Source organism: Falco biarmicus, chromosome 8, assembly GCF_023638135.1.
Source record: "Falco biarmicus isolate bFalBia1 chromosome 8, bFalBia1.pri, whole genome shotgun sequence".
Lineage (NCBI taxonomy): Eukaryota > Metazoa > Chordata > Aves > Falconiformes > Falconidae > Falco > Falco biarmicus.
The window spans coordinates 35,707,367-35,728,470 of record NC_079295.1 but is presented as its reverse complement, the minus strand read 5'-3'; the positions used below and the strand labels follow the sequence as shown (position 1 = coordinate 35,728,470).

Sequence of the window (21,104 nt, the reverse complement as noted above, 5' to 3'; positions counted from 1 at the left end):
TTTTCTGAAAGCAGTTTCACAACTATGTAAACTCTGCTTTTCTCTAGTCCCTGTTTTAAGTTTTTTCTGTAGAAATTTCAACAAATATAAAAACATTTACAGAGTTAAAATACTTACAAAAGCTGCATGCCTTCCACGAAACCCACGAGTACACTGTTGCCTCCATGGTTTCCAAACAATAAATCCCAAGAGGTATAGAACAAACATGGATGTTTTTGCAAACGTACTGAAAAAAGGTTTGTTGTACTTTGTAAAAACATACTGTGGAAAGAAAATAATTGCAGTGTCCAAAATTACCAGTTAGGTGAGAATTCACAAAATGAATGAACAGGTTAAAATACATAGTCCGGAACAGTCTGGTTCTCAAAATGGCAGAGCTGTGAGTATTGGCATGTATGACCAAAAGACACAAGTGGCCCTACCCATTCTGGGCTAAGTGGCTAAGCTACCCTAAACACCTACAAGAAGGCACTGAGTCATTTTGTGAGATACAATGCCATGGGAGAAAATATACTTATTACTTGTATCTAATCAAGCAACATACTGATATGCCACTGAACTCAAACTGGACTGAAAATACATTTACATACAAATATTTTCTAAATGAAAGACCACTTTTATATGCAATAGCATAGTAATCACAAATTAGATTACTTTAAGCAACATTTCAGTAGCAATAGTGATTCCACCAGCTCATTGGAAAAAACATTTTATTAATGTAATAGCATGTTAAGCACAAACATTTTTAATTGCTTAGTTTCAAAACTGATACAGAACATAACTTAATGGCAGTTCAGACACCTGAATTTTACAAGAATGCATTAAAAAAAAATCCATTTCTGTTGCTAAAGCTCTGTTTTAAGTCCTAAAACTTAACACCAAGTAAATGCCAGATCAGTTTTCAAGACAGTGATTACATGAACTAAATTATTACAAACATGTCTGCAATTACAGGGCTTAAACTCCATGACCAAAGTTCTTTGGTCCTAGACTTCTAGATATTCTGAACAATATTCTACCATACCACCTAGCCTGCAATGTTACAGCTCATTTGCTACTTCTTGGGAAACATATGGGCATCATTTTAATCAAGATGGCAGTAAAAGAATGAATTCCCTAATTACAGTACATAGTTACGAGCTTATGTTGTTTAATTTTAAAGTCATCAATAACACCTTCTGTCTTGAAAGCAAAAGCTGCTCAGTCGAGCTTGTTTGTAACTTTTAGAGGATACAGGTTAGTTCACCAACCTAAAGGATATAGTCTTCCCCGTACTGAAGAGGTAGTTAAATACTACACTAGAACACTCACTGAATGTTTGAGTGACCATGTTTTCTGCTGCATCTTTCTCTTAAATAGGGTTTTATCTTCCTTTAAGATGCATGGAACAATACTTACAGAAGTGAGTTCTGAAGAGGCAACCCATATCACGTCAACAAGGAGAAGAATGACAATTCCTAGAGCCATTCGCCTACGCTGAGTGGATGAACTGCTCTGGGAGCTCATTCGATTCATGATAAAAACCCACACCATTTGTAACCTATTCAAGATTAATAAAGGAATAAAACCCAAAAGATCACATTAGATGGTGACACACACAAAAAAAACCCCAAACAAACAAAAAAAAAACCCAAACCACCAAACAGTGGGGGCAATGAAAGGAACCCAATATGCCAGGAAACACATGCTTATGTTTGTTAAAAAGCTGATCTTTGACAGGTCTGGCATGAGATTTTCACAGACATTAGGAGCAATCAGAAAGTAAATCTCAACTTTTCAAGAATTTATCAACTGTTCTACCACCAAAGTAAGCAAAAGTAGGTAAAACATACAATGCCTTTTTGGAATTTCTAAGCTACTAATTCTGCAAAATTTGAAACCACTATGTTTTGGTAAATTCAGATACTCTAAGCTGACAATAGAAATTGGTTTGACGCGTTGTGTCAAATACAATTCTACTACACGTAGTGAGAAACATGTTTAAACTTCAGCATTCAACAAACATTTCCAAAGACACAGCAACACATTTGGGTAAGTTATGATCCCTCAAAGCACAAAGTTATTCAAGGAAGAAAAAACCAAACCTCTAAATAATACAGGCATGTACCAATTCTAGTGAAAACCTATCAAACTGAGAGTAAGCATACAATATACACAACAGGAAGCTTTGCCTATTAAAAAACCCACAAAACACTGACAATTATTTTGACCATGCCCCAGTATGTTACATATAGGAGTAATTAATTAAGGACACCTCATATTCTGAGAGTCAAAACTATAGCAGTAAACTAGCTTTAAGCCTGTCATCTAGAACAAAAGTCATGCAGACTTGCCAGAAATTTTGACACACACAAACCTATTTTCTTTTTCCTGTACATACCTCACAGCTCCTAGAAGTCTTTGTTCAAGACAGTAATAGAAAGGTGTCAATTTAAGCAATTCTAGTGAATTACTAGAATAGCACAGCTGGGTTTAAATGCTTACAGCCAACTACTTTTACATAATGGAAGAGTCAGAGTATACTGCTCAGCAGAAAATTCTGAATATATGGCTTGAGCTGCAAAAATTTATATTAGGAAGACGACTATTTGCAGTTAAAACATTAACATTTATGTGGGAGATGAGCACTACAGCAGTAGGTAAACAGATCATAACCAGCTGTTCCTTTACTCTCAGTAGGCAGAGTATTTCTGCTTTATTCAATGCACAGAGTAAACACAAGAGAATAGAACTGATACTGTTTAGGTTGGCCAATAAAGTGGTACATTGTGACTTTAGAGGGCTTCACTTTGCACAGCTTGCACTGAAAATAAGTATTAACATTACTGAAAACACTAAAGCTATGTTAAGAGATCACTAAAATACTTTGCAAAAAATAAGAAAGGCATGGCAAAAAAGCTTTTTAAAATGTTGCTTGTGTTTTAACTCAAAAAAATTACAAGATCCACTGGATCTACTCCAAACAAGTGCTAATCACGAGCATACCAGACCTACATGTGTACTTCTATCCACTAATGCTACTTAGAAGGGGATTCAAATTTGTGATACAGCTTTCTGACTGTCCATTAGGAGACCTATATTTAGGAAAACCTTCAATTTTATGATTAAATTCAAATACAACTGAGACTGACATCTCAATTATCAGTCTACATATAGTAGACCCATTTACACACTCTCTAACAAACCACAGTAAAATATGTATATGGTAGTTCTATGATTAATGTTAATTTATTTATGTATGTATTTTAAGAACCAATTTATTAAGAAATAATTTGTTACAGATTACATAACATACCTTGCTAGAGAACTTCTCAAGGAGTCAGAATCTCATTCAACTCTACGGAGCAGCTCCTGACTCTCTAGTAAACAGAGGTGATATGCTTCACTAGTACAGTTTGGTGAATTTAAACTATACTTTGTTTTTTCCACACATGTGAACATACAAACATTTACTGTCTTTTCATTATTTACAAATCATTTATGAAAGACAGTGCTATGAAGTCTTCAGTGAGGAAGCTGTATTTCTTTTTCCAGACTAGCCTGTTCCTCAAACTACTGATTTACATGCCTAGATACACACCAAGTGCATTTGAGATCACTGCACCATTTCCTGCCTTTGACTCCTGCCTCTCCTTTGCAATACAGTCTCTGCCATGTTTATATCTTGACATTTTTTCCTCCATTTCTCAAAGGGCTTCCTTCCAAAGAAAAATCAACAGGCAAAGATCCTGAAGTAAAATTAAACCACTAGATCTATGCTGATATATTCCACGTGTGGGCATCAGTTCTGGATAATTATTCTGCTTTTCTGATAAAATGGTGAGACTGACAAAAGAAAGCACAAATCTGTAAGCAGGGAAGGGCAAAGTTATGAAAGACTCTGCACTGAATTGCAGTTTTTATTCGATACGGAATGAAGGGGAAAACATTTGCTCTTGAAGAGAGAATAAATAGGGATATTACCTTAAACCTGTGTAAGCTAACAGAAAAGCTTTCATGCTTGAAACCTTGTAAGGGTTTTTTTTGTTTGTTTTTATGAATTGATCTTATAGATACCACATATTATACTCTACAAACTTTGCCTTCATTTTATTATGACTAATAACCTACAAGCCATTACATTAAGCTATATTACACGTAGCCTGCAAATTGCTCATGTGTTTGCATAATATGCAGTAAAAAATGGAAGCTAGGCATAAAAGAGTTCCAAAGGAGCTAGAAGGAAGAAATCTCATTCCTTGTCAGGCTACAGTGCAACAAACGAACAGTGCTAAGGTATTCCAGAAATGGAAACCACTCCAGCATTTCACCAGTTATATGCTGCAGGTAGGAGGGGGAGAGGTAGCTGGAGACAGGAAGGAATCACAGCAGCCTGATCAGTTTGACATCTCTACATCAAATGCTCCCACTCCTAACTCCTCTGTTCTCATAACAAACTACTTCAAAGCATATACCACGTATACACTGTGAATAGATCGTGCACAGGTATTGTGCATATTCTGTAGTTGCTTAATATTATACTCAAGTAACCTAGATTAGGCTTGTACAAATCTCTTGCTTTAAGATCCCTCAGCAGGAGGGAAGTAAAGGATGAGTATCTAGTACATCTTAGCTAAGAGGCTACATATGAAGTTACTCAGACTGTAAGTACATGTTGCACCATTTCTTTTTTACCTGTGATAAGTTGATTTTAAAATTCTAATTAAACAGCCCATACTTACATCTTCAAGTTGAAGATTTTTACATGTTACAGTAATAGCAGCTATTACTTTCTCATCTGACTACAAAGTGTCTATTTAACATTTCTGTGTGCCTAATATACCCCTTTGCTTGGTTCTTCCATAACAAGAAAAAAAGCTTAACAAAGAAGGGTGACTACAAAGTCTTCATCATGCAGCACGATGCACCTTCAAGCTAGTAGCTGACTAAAAAATTACAAAGCAGCAATACCAAAATGCCTGTAATGTTCAGCAGAAAAACAAAACCCTGTTGAAACCCACACTGTAAGTCTTAAGACAGAATTAAAACCTGTAAAACTTCACACAGAATGCAAAGATATAAACTATCTAAACACTTACTGACAAATAAAACACTTATTAACAAAACACCCGTATTCATGAACTTGTAATGAAACACAATTTCACATATTTCTTTGCATTTGGTTTCTGTACATTGATGGTAATATGCTCTGATAAAAATGAACACAAAGAACAAGATTTTTCTTATACATACCTTTCACAATAACTGTAAAAAACAAACAAAAAATGCTGACTAACAAACTTCACACATCATGTCAAAGTGAAGATAGTCTCCTAAAAAGAAAAAAAACACAAACAAAACCAACCAAAGTTTAAAAAACTCTGTGTGTGTATATATTATGCACTTATCTTTGCAAAACATCTTCTAAAATCTTGAGTTCCACAAGTATCTGCCACAGCCCAAGTTCTAAATGTTAGGGGCATACAGATAACAGAATCTGAAGAATCAGTCCACATAACAAATACTAGCAGGACAGCACTGAATTACAGGGCAACAGGATCATTCACTATTTTTGTTATTTCAAAGAACATGATCCCTTTCTTATTAAATGGATATAAGAGGTTCACATGAGGAAGAAGAACCCGATGATGTTAAGTTCTCATTTTTTGAGCTAGGCAGAGAAAGGCCCTATTTCTTAAGCCTACGTTCTTAGGCAAAGAATTTAAGTATTAGAATTAGGAAGGTAGTGGAAGAGCATATAGGCTTCTTGTCCTTAAAATAATCTAGAAAGGTAAGACATCGCCATGTTACTTCTTGTGGAAGCCCAGTATCTTTACTTAATTTGATCCATGTATTATTACTGTATATAAAAAAAAAACACAACACCCACCAAACCAACAAAAAACTTACATAAAACTTTTTTTAATTTTAAACTCAGATCCTATAAAGGCATTCAATAAAACCCACTTTAAAATTGTAACATAAGGAAAGAAACATTATACATAAGGGCCTTTGGAAAAAATATTATACTAAACCAACCGGAGGCGCATCTAATCTGCAACTATTTGCGAATCCAGATGTTGGCAAGTATGCGGCACTCCAAAGGAAGGCACAACAAAACTGGAACTGACAACCAAGAATAATAAAGCTTTAAGTTTTATTGTTTGGAAGAACTGGATTTTTTTTCTTTTCTTATTCATACGAAACCTTGTTAAGCTCTGCTTTAGGGATATCCTGTATCAACAGGAGTCGTACCCTGTATTAACAAGTCACGTATTTGTGGGCAGAACAGAGGTAGCGGTAAGGGCAAAATGAAATGTTTACCCTAAATGTTGCCTTTGATTACCTGTCAACCATGACTGAATGTTTATAAACTGTGACTAGGAGGCAAAACTTAAACTGATGCTTTTCAACTACTGCAAATTAGATTAAGAGGTAGACTATAAAGAGGGACCACAGAAGCCTATGATTCAGCCCCCACTGAACTCGTCAAGATTTACACACTGCTTAGCATCCAGCAAGTTCAAGCTCTTTACCACAGTTTACCAAATGACTGCAGCTGGTTAAAAAAAATAATAATTTGAAGATGTAGTTTTAAGACACATGCATGTGGTTATCCATCTTCTATACAAAGCCTATGCTCACTGTTGATCCTGAACTCCTACTTAGTTCAGCGCCCTCACATAAAAACAATATCTGCTGGTCGTATTTTTCTTACACTACCAACTTAATTAAGATCAGTATCTCAGATAACCAAGACTTAAACCAGAAGGCTTCTATCCATACAAAGCTCAGTTTGTGTGTGCCTAATTTATGCACCCAAAAGAATTGAGAATATAGCAATAAAAAAAATACATAGAAAGCAAAAGAGATTCTTAAAAATTCTTCTCTTCGTGCACAGTAAACCAAGTATCATTAAGGGAAAGATACTATTTAGTTGCTTGCTTTCAGCTCCTACTTAATCCATATAATTATATTCAAGTAACCAGCTACAGAACTTGTACCTAAATTCAGGTATTACGCAGGGCATATAACCTACCCTCTATCAGCATGCAAGATCTGCTGTGGGCTGTAGTCCTGACTGGAGCTGATTACACAGAACCCTGTTCAATGCTTATTACCAATAATCAACCCATTTTAGGACAAAGATAAAAGTTTAGCATATTAATATAGCATCTGACACCTAAAATGAAAACTGTACAGACACTTCTGAGAACATGGCTTTATCCTTACAAAATGTTTCATTCATCATATGCACAGAATTAGGATAAATTTAAGCCACCAGAAGATGTTTAGGCTGAAATAGAAATGATGGTTTAGAAGTAAATACCGTATTCTACTCTATTAAATACAATAGAAACTTCAGCATATGTTTGCCTTTTGTTTCATTATTAGGAAATAAATATGCTTTCCACATGGTGTAACTTTAAGTATACCAGTTGAAATTTGACATTTGAATGAATATTCTTTAAAAGGCATTTCTTAATATCATTATAATTTTCAGCAAATAGCATGGAGATAATATTAAGTCTTTTTCTTTTATTTCATTTACCATTTTAACAGTGTTAGAGTTGATGCTGTCATCTTGTGGAACCATCTTTCAGCCAGTTACATGAAAATCTGCAAAAAAACATGAAAAAATATACTTAACTTTCCTTGTCGTAACATTATTTTGGTTTTAAAATGTTACAGTATCCTCGGTCACTTAAGCTGAGTCAATACTTTATTACACACAAAAAAGGTAAGAAATGGTCTTACTGTGTAGTCTACAATCTAAGTCCACATAGTTACTACACTAAAGCCAAAAGGCTCAATAGCCTGTCCAGCTCTACTGTTCTGAACACGCAGTAAGTAACTTCTAAGAACAGGATGTATAACTCCATCATGGATACTTGACGCACAATCTTATTCCTACATCACTATATGTTTCTCTGTGCAGATCATCGCTTCTTTCGTATTAAAAGTCCCACCCTAAAAGAGAAACTCATACGAAGTTCACAAAACATGAAAGAGCTTTGTACTATATTGACAGTCAGGGAAGAGAACATTATAAGTAAAAGAACTGCCAGATCATTACAAAATAGGAGCATCACTTCTAGCTGATCTAAAAGAAAACATCATCCCATCCCACCCCACCCCACTCAAAAAAAAAAGTACATAATAACAAGAACAAGAGATCCAGAACAGCAGCTCAGTCACAAACCATCATGCAAGGAAAGCAACTTGAAATTCTTCCTTGTATTTACTTAAGATTATTTCACATACAATTTGAAAGACAACATACCAAGATAAGGTTTGCACACAGAAGAAATGGGTTTAGTTTTTCCAGTTATACCAGCTGTTCCAATAATACAAGTTCTGGGATGCAACCCCCTCCCTTTAACATGTACTGTCATCAGGTGATTTTCATGTCTTATTTGATTACTTTCAAGATAAGATAAACAGAGACACTACTTTGACTCAACTAGAGAAAAGGTGAAACTGACAGACATTTTACACCCATTCTTCTAAATCTGGAAATGTACATGAAAGCAACATTAGTTTAAAGACAACTCTAACCTCTACTCAACTTCTAAGGGGTATCACATACAAAAGCAAAAGCAAGAATCTTCAGAAGAGATGGAAAGGTGAGTGTTATGCAATTACATGACAAGCAGACTCACTACAGCCCTGTAATTTTTACTCAAGGAAAGTTTCCTGTAGAATCTAGTGAAGCAAACGACCCCAAAAAAGAAACAAAAGCCAAGTTTTTCATTTCAGTACCGAGTACTGCAAGTAGAGATCACTGCTCCTAGAAAATAAAAAGTTATAAAAGATCTAAATTTGCATAGAAAACACATTAATTTTAGCACCAAAATAAGATAATTTAGCTTAACATAAAGAGATGTTTAGGAATGTGGCAGTGTACAATGTAACAGTATCAAACCGTCAGGGCACAGCTGGATCTCCGTAAGGCACACTTCAAAGTTTCCTATTCAGCACTTACTCAGAATTCATGAAACAAAGTTTCAGACAAGTTTTCTTATATAAAAGTAGTAATGCAGAATATTAATCTATTGCATACTTCAGAGTCTTTACCAGCTACCAGAGTATTTAACCACATACTTCTGTTCCATTCGTACAGCATCTCAGCGTGACTACGGCTCCGTTGGACATAAACTTCTGTGACCACATCGCGTCAGAAACAGAGTTTTAGGTTAGCAGAGTGAAAGTTGAGAAGTGGAAATGGCACCACCCTCCTCCTTATGGTCTTCCAATAACATTAGAAGAAAAAACTTCATGCTAGTCTGTGAAGGCCTCTTTAAGTGTCACCATGTACGGAGCAATTTCTTAGTCACCAGTAGCTATATATTTAATATTAGCTAAGAACTACAAACGACATCCATTTGACATGCTACCCATCTAATCTCATCTAGTGCAAGATCTAAACATATCACGCTTTGTCACAGGGTGGAACTGCCACAGATCTCTGATAAGAACAAGCACAGCAGCCTTCAAAACTACTCTTGCATCTGAAAGCTAAGCCTTCCAGGCATGCTAGAAATCGGCAAAATCACCTCACTCAGAAACTTGCTTTCAGAGTGAATGGGGTCTCCTTCCTTCCTGCGACGGGTATCTTTGGGGAAATGTAGAAGGAACAAAACAAAAACAAACAAACAAAAAAAAAAAAAAAAAGAAGGAAAGGAGGAAATCTCCTTAACACACTCAGGAAAACGTGGCTGCCCGAGGAGAAAGAAACACGGCTGAAGCTCTGGGGATCACAGAGGAGGAAGGATGAGTATCCGTCCTGCGCTCGCACCTAACCAAACACTGGGGAGCGCAGGGGGAGCGCGAACCCCTCGCACCTCGGGCGAGGCACGGCAGAGCGCTGTCACCCGCCAGCTCGGCCCGGGGAGCCCAACCCCTCCACACACGCCCCCCTTCCCGGGCAGGGCGGGCACCCGCGGCTGAATGCGGCGGGGGAAGGAAAGCGCTTTCTCCAGGACCGCGGGCACAGCCGTGCGTGGGATGGGGCCGAGGTCCGGCGGGCGGCGGGGAAGGGGCGACACCCGCTGCCTCCGACCACCGCCGGACGCCGGCGGCACACGGGCGGCACACACGGGCGCGCCGCTACAGCACGGCACGGCGCGGCGCGGCCCACCCGCCCACGCGCGACGTGAGGGGACTCAGCTCCCCGCCCGACGCGAGGCGGGGCCCGGTGTCGCACCCCTCAGCCCCGCGGGCCGGGGCCGGGGCGGGCGAGGCCTCTTCCCCGCGACACGCCCGGCGACAACTGTCAGGCACGGCGGGGCTGAGGGGGCAGCAGCCGCCGCGGAGCCCGCCTCCCGCCTCGCACGGCCGCTGGGGGCTCGCCGCAGCCCCGTCCCCGCGACAGCGGCGGTACCTGAGGCCGCGAAGGGGCCCGGAGCTCCGTCCGGCGGCAGCACCGCCCGCTTCCCTCCCCTCCCTCCCGCCCGCCCTCTAAGATGGTGGTGTGCGCGAGCGGCGGCAGCGACGCCGCGCGCCGAGAATCCATCCCCGAGGTTGCGAACGAGCGAGCGCCGGCCCCGCCCCGCCCGCAGGCCGGCCCCATCGAGCCGCTCGGCCAGCCGCTCGCCACCCCTGCCGGCCCCAGCCCCCGGGCGGGGGTTCCCGCGGCGCGGCCTGGCGCGGTGGGCGGCTGAAGGGGCAGGTGGGGGGGGGGGGGCGCCCTGCCCCCGCCCCCTCCCCACCCCGCCTGGCGGTTGGGACGCGGAGCCCAAAGGTCTCGGCGCGTAAGGGGCCTGCGGTGCTGGTGCCCGTGTCGCGGTGTTGCCGGCCGCCGCCAGCGCCGGGGAGGCGGGCCCCTAGCCTTACTGCACGGCTTGCTTGGAGGCACAGGGCGGTGCGGTGCTGGGCTGGAGGCCGCGGTCCCGCCCAGAGCTGGTGGGGGGCGGCCGGTGCCTTCCTGACCGGCGAGCCCGAGGAACGCGGTATCCCGGCGCCTTACGAAGGCGAAAAGCCACCACTGGGCTGGGTAAAAGTGTATTAACCCGGCGTTGTGCTCGCTTCACCCCCTGCGGCTGGGCGGTTGTGCCGCGGCCCCCGCGCAGCGCTGCCGGCCGCCCCCCCTAGGCTGACCACCTGGCTCGGACGGAGAGCTCCTTCGCACAGCCCAGCCAGGACGCAACACTTACACAGGCTTTTTCGAAGCAGGGAGATAAGCAGGTCAAAACCAGAAAGAAACCAAAAGGTGGAGGAGCAGAGAAGGCAGAGGAAGAGAGCACGAACTGGGGAACTAGAGATGGAGAAGTGGGATGGAGCTTGCGGCTAGTCTGTCAAAAAGAGGGAACAAAGAACAAACCAAGTGAGCAAGACCCTTCAGAAATGACCCGAAGTGTCCTGAGATGGTGGAAACTTTGTTTCATAGTTCCCCTCATCTTCACACTGCCGCACAAAATCTCACACGACCAGGAAGGAAGTGGTGGCAGCTAATTATATTCTCAACATAGGTGTTTGTTTCACTATCAACACACTTCTAATATAATTACAAAAGTGAAATTGTGTAAGCTACATTAAAGCACAGTTACCTTAAATTTAATTTTGAGATGCATAAGTTTCAGACTAACCAAGCTGTAAAAGGAAATACTAGGAAAACTTAAAATCTACCCAAAAAATAGTGATTAAAATAAATTCATCTAGGCTTAGATGAAATTGCAGAATCAGGTTCTGGTCTTGTTTGTGTTGGTTTTGTAGTCCACATTACTTCTTTGTAGTCAATGTTGATTTGTATTTAAGAATTGAGCTCACAATGCCAACCTAAAGATAACCAATGGTGTATGTAATGTGTTGCAGATTATTCAGTATTCACCTGCTAACACAAATGCATCATTTTGCAGAATTCAACTATGATGTATTTTGGGAATTTTAGAGTGAAACCTGCTAGGAAATAATAGAAAGCAATGTATATAGATGAGTGAAAAGATAAATGATATTTAATTGTAATTTGGTGATACATATGATAGAGCTGTGAAATTAATTTGTGTTATTCACACATACAAACTCTTGAAATAAAACAAGATATTTCACCCTTCCTAAAAGTTATTGAAGAGATCCGTTATCTCTCATAAAAAAATCTCTTGCTATCACCTGTCTGGGTAAGTGTTACTGTTGGACTTGAATTATTTCCTGTATAGAAATAAAACAAACTTCTTAAGAAGAAAAACCTTTTAAAAACTTTTAGCCTGAAACTAGTTTGGTGGGGGTTTTTGTGAGCCTTCCTTTCTTAATATAGCTGTATTTTTGTTTGCATATAGTAGCACTAAGAGACATGCAACAAGCTCGATTCTTCATAAAACTGGTTGTGAGAAGTAGTAAGATACCATCCCTGCCCTGAAGCATTTATAGTCAAAATGGCACAAGAAAATTCAGTGAATTATGCTCTTGGTTCAAACTGTCTTTTTTTGATGTATTCTGTATATAAACTATACTGTATAGATCTACTATGCTTCTGTCCTCACTACCTTCTGCCTTGAAGCCAAATTTGCCAAAACATGCAATACAGTGCTTTTACATGAAACTTTGACTTTACAGTTTTGGAAAGAGATTCTGGGTAAAATGTATTTCTTAGACATAACTGCAGGAAAATAGCAGTCTTCTTGAAATGGCATTTCCTGTGGAATTTGGAGGAGCTGAAAATTATATAAAATGTAAATACAAAAATGTATATGCATCTGACAGCATCTAATTTTCTTTGGTCTTGCACATCTTTGCTCCTAAGTATTTATACTGGGACTCAGTAAACATGCATGGCTTATCCAAGGTCAGTTATTAATAAGCAGCAAAACCCAAGAAGATAACTAAAGAGTTATGACTACAGTACTCTTGACAGAGAAACTACACATAACATTTTTTATAGCTAATAGTGCTTTTACTAAATGGTATCTTGGAAAATATGCATAATTTATATTAAAATGGGCTGAATGTTTTATATTAAAAAAAGCTGTGTGTCTTCTAGTGAACAGCGAGTATAAGACAAAAGGGAAGGAGCAGATTCGCAGCCTCTTCTGCCTTACGTGATCACACAGTGATAGAAAAGCTCTGGAAAAGGGGAATTAACCTTTGAAAGCTAGCACAATAAAGCTCAGCTTGGTTTGCTGCCCCTGGCAAGTGCTGTCCCACAGTGAGTGGCAGTAGCTGGTGCTAGGGATGGCAAAATATCTGGAGATGCACAGATTTTGTATCTTTTTTCCTTTAATCTCCTTTGACAGTGGAAAGCATATGAAATCCCAACTGTGAATTGAAACCTTGAAACCGTCTTTCTGAGTGTAGCTCCACATGTCTTCTCTTGTATGTGAATTTTCTTCTCTATCTTTTATGAGGCTAGGTAGTTTGCATCTCAATGTGGCAACACAGCTAAATCCAACTCGTTAATGTTTTGATTTCAAATGTTTTGACAGAGGCAGGCAAACAGGAGAAAACTGCAGTTCTTAAGGGGGAGTGCCAGGCTTCTCTTCATCACAGGATGAAGCACTTAGGTTGTAGTTCCTGAGGCATTTGAAGAAAAATGGGTCAGCATTGTCAGAAGCCCAGAAGTTTGTACTTTTTACACTTAGAAGTATCATAGGACTTCTGTATTTTTAGCTCTTGACTAAGTAATTTGTTTCCTATTGTAGAAGTTCATGATGTTTTTGTGTCTTCTCTGAAAGAAACTATTATAAGAACAATTTCCCTTTTTTTTCCTTTTTTTACTGTTCCTTTTTTAGGAATTAGCGTTTCAGCAATCACATATAATAAAACTATGTATCTTGCAAATATACACATATTGCATATTTATTTTTCTTGCTGTGAATATTTTCATTACATAAATAGCTATTTTATAGGGAAAGCAAAATTGTATTTATTTCCCAGCAGCACTGTAATATTTTCATAAGAGAAAACATCCTCAATTTTATTTTACAGACCTGCTAAATTGTACTTATAAAGAAAATGTGAATTTGGTTTCTGCTCATGTATGTTTTACTTATGAGAACATAATAGCTGAGTTGGATGAAATAGATCAGATCCCAAGAAGGAAATTCAATACTCTGTAGGTCTCATAACAGATCTTTACAAAGGACTTGAATCTACTTATTTTAGACACATGCTTCCTTCAGAAGCATTTGGATCAGATATTTGATGAACAAGATCTTCATGTTGATAAGCAAGACAAAGCAGCAGAAGAAAATGTATTAAAATTTAAACTGACAAAGTCAGTTTTGATCGGCTTCTTTCCTCCTTAGGGGAAGGATACATCCTTCTGAAGTGTTCAGGACTAGACTTGGCATAGGATGCATGGCAGCAGTGTTTCCCCCTCTTCCTCTGGCTTAGACCAGAAGTCTATCTAGCTCAGAATTGTGTCTGCCTGATGACTTGTAATGGATGCCTGGGAAAAGGGTACTGGAAAAAAGGCACTTACAGAGTAGTTGTTTCCATGGCACATCCTTGTAGTTTTTAGAAATAAATGGCTTACAGCATCCTTATCTGGAAGCCTGTAATTCAGCCAATATATTTAATAGGTCTTGATGGACCTGTGAGCTTGGCTGATCCCTTCTGTGAGCCCAGTTATACTGTAAAACATTAGCTGTTAAGGATTTATTTAGGAATTTACTTGTTTAGGTAAAAGAAAATGTTTTGTTTTGCTTGGGTTTAGGCCAATGGTTAATAATCTTATCACATAACTTGTATTTGTTGTTCCACTTCACCTTCTTTGCACTATTTGAGATTTAACGTGTATTACAGTTGTCCTAAACTGCCCTTGAAGTGTCCTCCCATCCTAAGTCCCACTTTGCATGAAGCCAGTGGTGACTGAGGGAATGGTTTTATTGCTCGACTATCCTCATCGCTTTCTCCTGCTTCTGAGCCAATTCTTGAGATGATGAAGTGAAAACATCAAAATTTGGATATATTATGAATTAGACTGCGATAGTTACAATTTTGATTTTGTTCTCACTCCTCTTTTGTGTATTTACAAACATTTCCTATTCTTTATCCTTGCTGAGCTGTTGTGCAGCTGTTTTCTTAACTGTTTTACCTTATGACAAGGCTCTAAGAAACTTCAGAGCTTTAAAAGGTAGTATTTTGAATAGAATTTATGCTGATTACTATGAAAACTACCAGTACTTACAGGAAAAATGTTACACTGCAGATGTATTAGAAGCAAAACCCGCAAAACCCGCAAATATTTTTGCAATGTAGCTTTTAATAGCTGTAGAAAATGAACTAGAATTGAGAGCTTTTTCTGCTTCCTACTGAACATTACTTGCAAATATTAGCTAGTAATAAGATTACAGACTAGTAAAACAACTCATTTAGGGAACTTGTCATTACTTATTTCAGTCTCTTTACTCTGATGATTTATAACAGTGAAGAAAACAGGAATCTTAATTGGCAATGGGATTTCTCAGACTGAAATTTACTGAATTGCTATCACAATTATTTTCAGTAGATGAATAATAGTGATCATAATTGTTTAAAAAAGACAATTTAAAAAAACATTTGGAAGCCTATCCAAGCAAAACAAAAAGTAAATGGAAAGTAAACCTTTCAAAGGTGTTCTGAATTACAGAATTACTGCCACTGAGAAAAATCATATGTTGGGGGGGACTGCATGTGTAACCTGCATGCATGTTGACAAGTAGAGAGTCATTTGAATACCATAGCTAGCAGAAATGCATGTGTGAGCATGAGTACCTGTTCTGTCTGGAGATGTAATCCAAAAATCCAAACAGGCCTTAACAGAGTTTTATGTGATTTTTACTTACACTGACTATTCTCATAAAAGCAACTTTCTAAAGGTCAAGTCAGGCAGTTTTCCCAGCACAAGGCTAAACAGTTGGAATTACATGTATTCTGACACTGTATGTTCAGGAGAACACGGAACAGATTTTTATATTTGTGCTTTTGCACATTCCTGTATGAATAATCACAATGATTCATTGAGGCTCATTGCAACATAAGGTACTATTCAAAGTGAATTGCAGAATTGCCCAATATGGTAATAGTTAACTGATCTCTCGCTGGGCATGCATAATAGTCAAGCTAAGTCAGGTATTCTCATAAGAGAAAGGCTTAAAGCAAAGGAACAAATGTCCCACATTGATTCTTACAGTATTAGCATGGGAGACATACAATGTATTTATAGGTTCTATATATAGAATATGCAAATGGCTTAAATTGGAAGTTATTCTGCAGGGAAATACAGGAGGGAAAGTTTCTGTTTTTCACATTTTGTAACGTTAAGAAGTACCTATTCTGTCTTCAGTGCAGATGCTCTTAAACTGCACCAAAAATGAAAGTTTATCAGATGAGAAATTGCACTGAGAGCAGTACTGATTTTGGGCTTTGCCCGTGCATTTTCAAACAGTAAGGTTTCAAAATAATGTTGTCCTTAAAGGCCAAGTTGGTTGGCTTGTTAGGATGGCACAACAACTTGAAAAGGCATGCAGCGCTCTAAATAGGTAGTTTAACGCCCCTATTCTTACAATGAGGGCTAAGGTAATTCATGTAATATGTTTGTCTATAAGATTTTGCTCAACTTAGATATTCATTAGCATAATTTGCCAGTGTTTGCTTTTAGTACAGCTTTCTAAGTGGTAGAGTGAGTGAAACACTTGGATACGCTATTTCTATTAATTTTGATATATTTCTGGTACTAGACATGTGAAGAGCACGTTCTTACAAATTGACTGTGGTCTTCTTCAAAGACACCTATATAATCCTTACAGTGGCTGACGCAGCACTGTAGAGTTGCAAATCAGCTTTTATACTTTTTGATGAACCATTATGGTATTATCTCAGGAAAATTTCCTACAGTCCTTCAGCATGACAAGCAAAACCCCTCAACTTTACAGAAACGAGTTAACAGTTTCTTTCTCTGTATGTTACCAAACAGACTGAATAAACCCAATATGGAGGTACCCAGCATTCAGAAATAGTGCTGTGAATTTTTTTTGCGTTTTTTATACATGCAGCAGTGTCACTAAAAATAGATTTATTTTTTTATTTATTTATTAAGGAACACAGTATTTTTTAAGTGATTCCACTGTTGACTATCTTGACTATTACTTTTCATTGTTTCTAAATAAATCACACATCTTAACAAGAAACTTGGGCTCCAGATAGCTGTGATAATTGAAAAAGGCACTGCACGAGCTGTACATTGCTATCTCCCTGCTCTGCTGGAGAGAGCATTCCTTATTCTGCTGGAGGGAACATTCCTTATCCTGCTAGAAAGAAGGCAGCCAAATTATTTAAACCATCAGAGAGGATATTTTTAGTTATGTCTCATTTTATCTAGAGACAATTAGGGAGCGCTTATACATGATTCTGCCATATAATATCCAGCTGACTGGAAAGACTGGTACCATTTTCAAGCAGTACACTGCTGCATCCAGAGGACATCTGTCTGTTTGAGTTCCAATTCTAGTTCTCCTCTCCTCCCTGCATTATCTTCAAGCACAGTAAGAGTAAGAACGCACAATGACCACAGCTGTGATACAGTAGCTTTTAACATACATTGCCTTCTAAAAGCTAATCTGAGGAGTCAACTGTTTGGATCAACTGAAGAGAATATATTTTTTTAAAAAGTCACAGAACAAGGAAAACCCCAAAAAGGTACAATACAAGTGTTTCTAAACAACCCTCTTATGAAAAGCCATTTAGAATGATGGTTCAAATATTTGCAGCAAAACCCTCTCATAAGTTGGTAACAACAACAAGTGTCTCAGAACAGAAATGAATTTGTTTACCTGTCATGAATTCAATTGCTCACAGTTTCAAATGTTTGAATAGCTCAAAAATCCGTGGTGCCACTGCTTGCTCTACAACTCTTCATGCTACTACTTTTGTGAAATGACCCTCTTGGATCATCTTGATCCTCTGTTCTAAACATTGGCACTTACCTTGCTCTTATACTTGCCACTTTTTTAAGGCTTGGTTTTATCCCAGTGAGCTTCTTGTGCTCTGCTGGAAGCCTCATCGGTTACAGATACTACCTGCAATGGCTGCTAAACTGCAAACCAGTGACATACTGATTTGATTTAGCACAGGGATGACATCTCTGAATAAAAAATAAAAGATCACTAAATTAGAAAAGGTGGTTTTACATATGTTTGCAAGTTATCACAGGTTTTACTCAAATTAATGTTTTATGACATGGTGAACATGAAAGTTGATGCCTAAAGTACAACCACTAAGGCAGGTCAGATACGGCTGTGATTGATTTAGGTTCTCAGTTCTGTTGAAGTGTATAGTAAGTCATACAAAAAAGGTAGCAATACACATTTGTTCCAGCCAAGGAAGTAACTAGGTACAACTGAGAACACATAATAATGTTTCTATTACACGAGAAAGCACAGATTTTCGGACTATGGCCAAGCTATGTATTATGATTACTTGGCTCCCAGGTGTGATGACATAGAGCCTGTGCAGTATAGATACAACATGAAGGCAGAGGTTTGTATCCTGCTTTGCTCTTGTAGGAATCCTGCTGCCATCATGCTGTTAATTCACTTACAGAAGCTTTATAAAGGAACAAGATGTATTTGCTATGAGAAAGCACAGAATAGCAGCATAAAGATAAATGCTTCTGAATGGTAAAGCAAGCTGTAACTACCAATGCAGTGTTTCTCCGGACAGCATGACTTTTGCAGATTTTTGCCTCTGCCCAGAACATCCAGTTCCTACTTAAGTCATCACATTCTCAGTCAAATTCTTCCTTTATGTTTTTTCTAGATTTATCTTTTGATACAAATTTTGCTGTTAGTCCTAGCAAATATAATGGGCAATAGTGGTGTTATCATTGTAATAGTCCAAGGATATAAGCAAGCCCCAGTTCATAAGCTTCTCTCTCTCCTTACATATTTGTTTCAGTGTACAAAGAATCACGGTTTGTTTTTTTCCATTTGTTATTTTTAAAAAAATAAAAGGTTGGACTAATTGTATTTTGAATGTTAATGGTTTTAGTTGATCTAAGTCAGAACTCTGGGAGAGCAGCCACATCAAATGAGATCCTGGTAATTTGCCATGACTTCACCATGTGCAGTTCCATGAAATTACATGCCTCCCATATGGCTGTTGCTATAGCTATGCCAAAATCAACCAGTAACACTATAATTTGGCTTGTGGCCCTTCCTGGAAGAAAGCTACATACATCTTATATCAGGGCAGATAAAACATTTTCTTTATTAGCTCTCTGTAGTATTCCACCAACCATTGGAAAAACTTATTTATATTAAAATACTCAGAACATGATGGATAAATGATTCAGCAATGCACTTTGTAATGAATACTTACAATAAAGTGAATATTGTCTAATGAATAACGTAGACCTGATTTTCCTTAGCTGATTCTCTAGCTTTTATTGTCAGCTTTCCTTGGGCTTAAGGGATGTTTACTGTGATGTACTGGATATTAACCTGTCTTTTAAATTCAGTTTATACCAATCTACATTGCCATATGCTGACCTGGGCAAGATCAAATTGATTCTCAGCCCTCCTGAGCATTTCCAAAATTCCTTCATCCCTGCAACTTTTACTTCCTTTTGTTTTTTCTTGTTCCTCACACTTTACTGTGCTTCCCAGGCCTCGATCTATATATGGATTCACAGAGTTGTTCTTTCTGCGTGCTCAAGGGCAGGCCATTAACTGCATGAAAACAATCCAGAATGAGCAGGATGTTGAAAAGCTTCCCACATAGCTTAGGAGTGATTTGTAATGCTTTTATCTAGGTACGCACTTCTCCAGGCTGAAGGACTTATGACATTTCAATATGTGTTGCTGGAGCTAGTAAATCATACCTGCATCATGGAAAATTTTGGAGCCCCAAGACTTATATATAGATTGCGGAAAGTTGTCTTAAAATTCTCTCCATCTGAATCAAACTGTTAGATTGCTCCTGTGCTTACTTGTTGACTAGTAGAAATACTTTCCTGAACTTTTATCTTCTCCTTCCTTACGCATGCATTTGTATTCCCCTGCATTCTCTTGTCTTATATTTACATTGTAAACTGCCTGGAGGCAGACAGCAACAGAAGTAGGGTTCTCTGCAATGGTAATTACTTCTGTTATCATGGATATTCAGGAAAAGATCACCTGTCTCCCACCTGTGCTTATAAAAGCTGGACTGTGATGCATCATAGAATGTTGATACTGCTAGATTATGTGTGCTGTACAAGATGGTACCAGAATAACGCAATTTAGGGTTTTATTCCCTCCCATTCAATTGGTAAGATTGAAAACATACTAAGACATTGTCTCCACACATTAAAAATTTGATTATCTGGTACACCCTGAAACAGTGAAAAGCTTTGCGTAAGTTTGAAACCGACTTCTGGCCAAATAAGGATGAAAAGATTCAGAAAATTACACCACAAAAACAGACAGTAGGCTTTTCCTATTGCTGCTGTACTGAAGAAGTAAGCAAGCCTTGGCAAGAAAATTTTAAAATATGTCAGCACCACAATCCTGCTGAATCTAGCTGAATTTTAGCTTTATAACCTCAGTTTTGTAATTTGAACACACAGCTTTGATGCTAAACAACCCACCAAGATAATCTAAGATGCTAATGCATGAAAGTACAAAGGGTCTATAGAGGAAGGAAGCAGTATTGAAATTTGGATCGATCTATTTTAATTTTGATGAGTAATATGCCAAACTTGCATTTATAGTACAACAATGTGAGATAACATTGCTTAAATAGAAATCTTGCAACTTTATTTTATTAGACTGGCGCCTGGGTCCACAGCCACCTGAAGAACTCCATCTGGCAAGACTAATAAAACGAAACATGAGATCTCATGGCCAGGGAGTTCAGTCTTTTAAGTCCTTCCCTTGCAAAACTGTGATTGACTTGGCACTTTGATATTGAGAGAAACCCTATGCTTTTTGGTCCTCAAATGTAAATTCTACTGTAATTCAGTAAAATAAAATGCACCAGCACTGCTCTTTTTCAATGTCATTCTTAATGCAGACTCAGGAAGAACACGAACTGATAGCAAGAGATCACAGTAGAGTTACTTAACAGATTTGTTTCACTTTCCATATGAACTGCAGTAATTATTTTCTTTCCTGCTCAGTGTCCTACCATTTCACAGGAAACACTTGTACTCACAGGGAGGAAAAAAATAA

General features: G+C 38.7%; 1 protein-coding gene across 7 annotated transcripts in view; it reads right to left on the bottom strand.

The window, feature by feature from the left end:
* Nucleotides 1-11,631, bottom strand: part of SLC35F5 (solute carrier family 35 member F5) — a 39,377-nt gene extending 27,746 nt beyond the window's left edge. The window contains exons 1-6 of one of the 7 annotated variants that reach the window (XM_056349033.1): nt 11,136-11,631; nt 7,532-7,599; nt 5,233-5,312; nt 3,296-3,359; nt 1,399-1,540; nt 118-261 (exon numbers count right to left, since the gene is read on the bottom strand). In XM_056349033.1, coding sequence (XP_056205008.1) covers nt 118-261; nt 1,399-1,533 — 279 coding nt within the window. In that variant the 5' untranslated portion in view covers nt 1,534-1,540; nt 3,296-3,359; nt 5,233-5,312; nt 7,532-7,599; nt 11,136-11,631. Of the gene's footprint in view, nt 1-117; nt 262-1,398; nt 1,541-3,295; nt 3,360-5,232; nt 5,313-7,531; nt 7,600-8,263; nt 8,591-8,642; nt 8,771-9,084; nt 9,494-9,536; nt 10,288-10,363; nt 10,430-11,135 lie in introns of those variants that run through there. The other 6 variants (XM_056349030.1, XM_056349035.1, XM_056349037.1 and 3 more) reach the window with 6 other exon arrangements.
* Between the last annotated feature and the right edge of the window lie 9,473 nt (nt 11,632-21,104).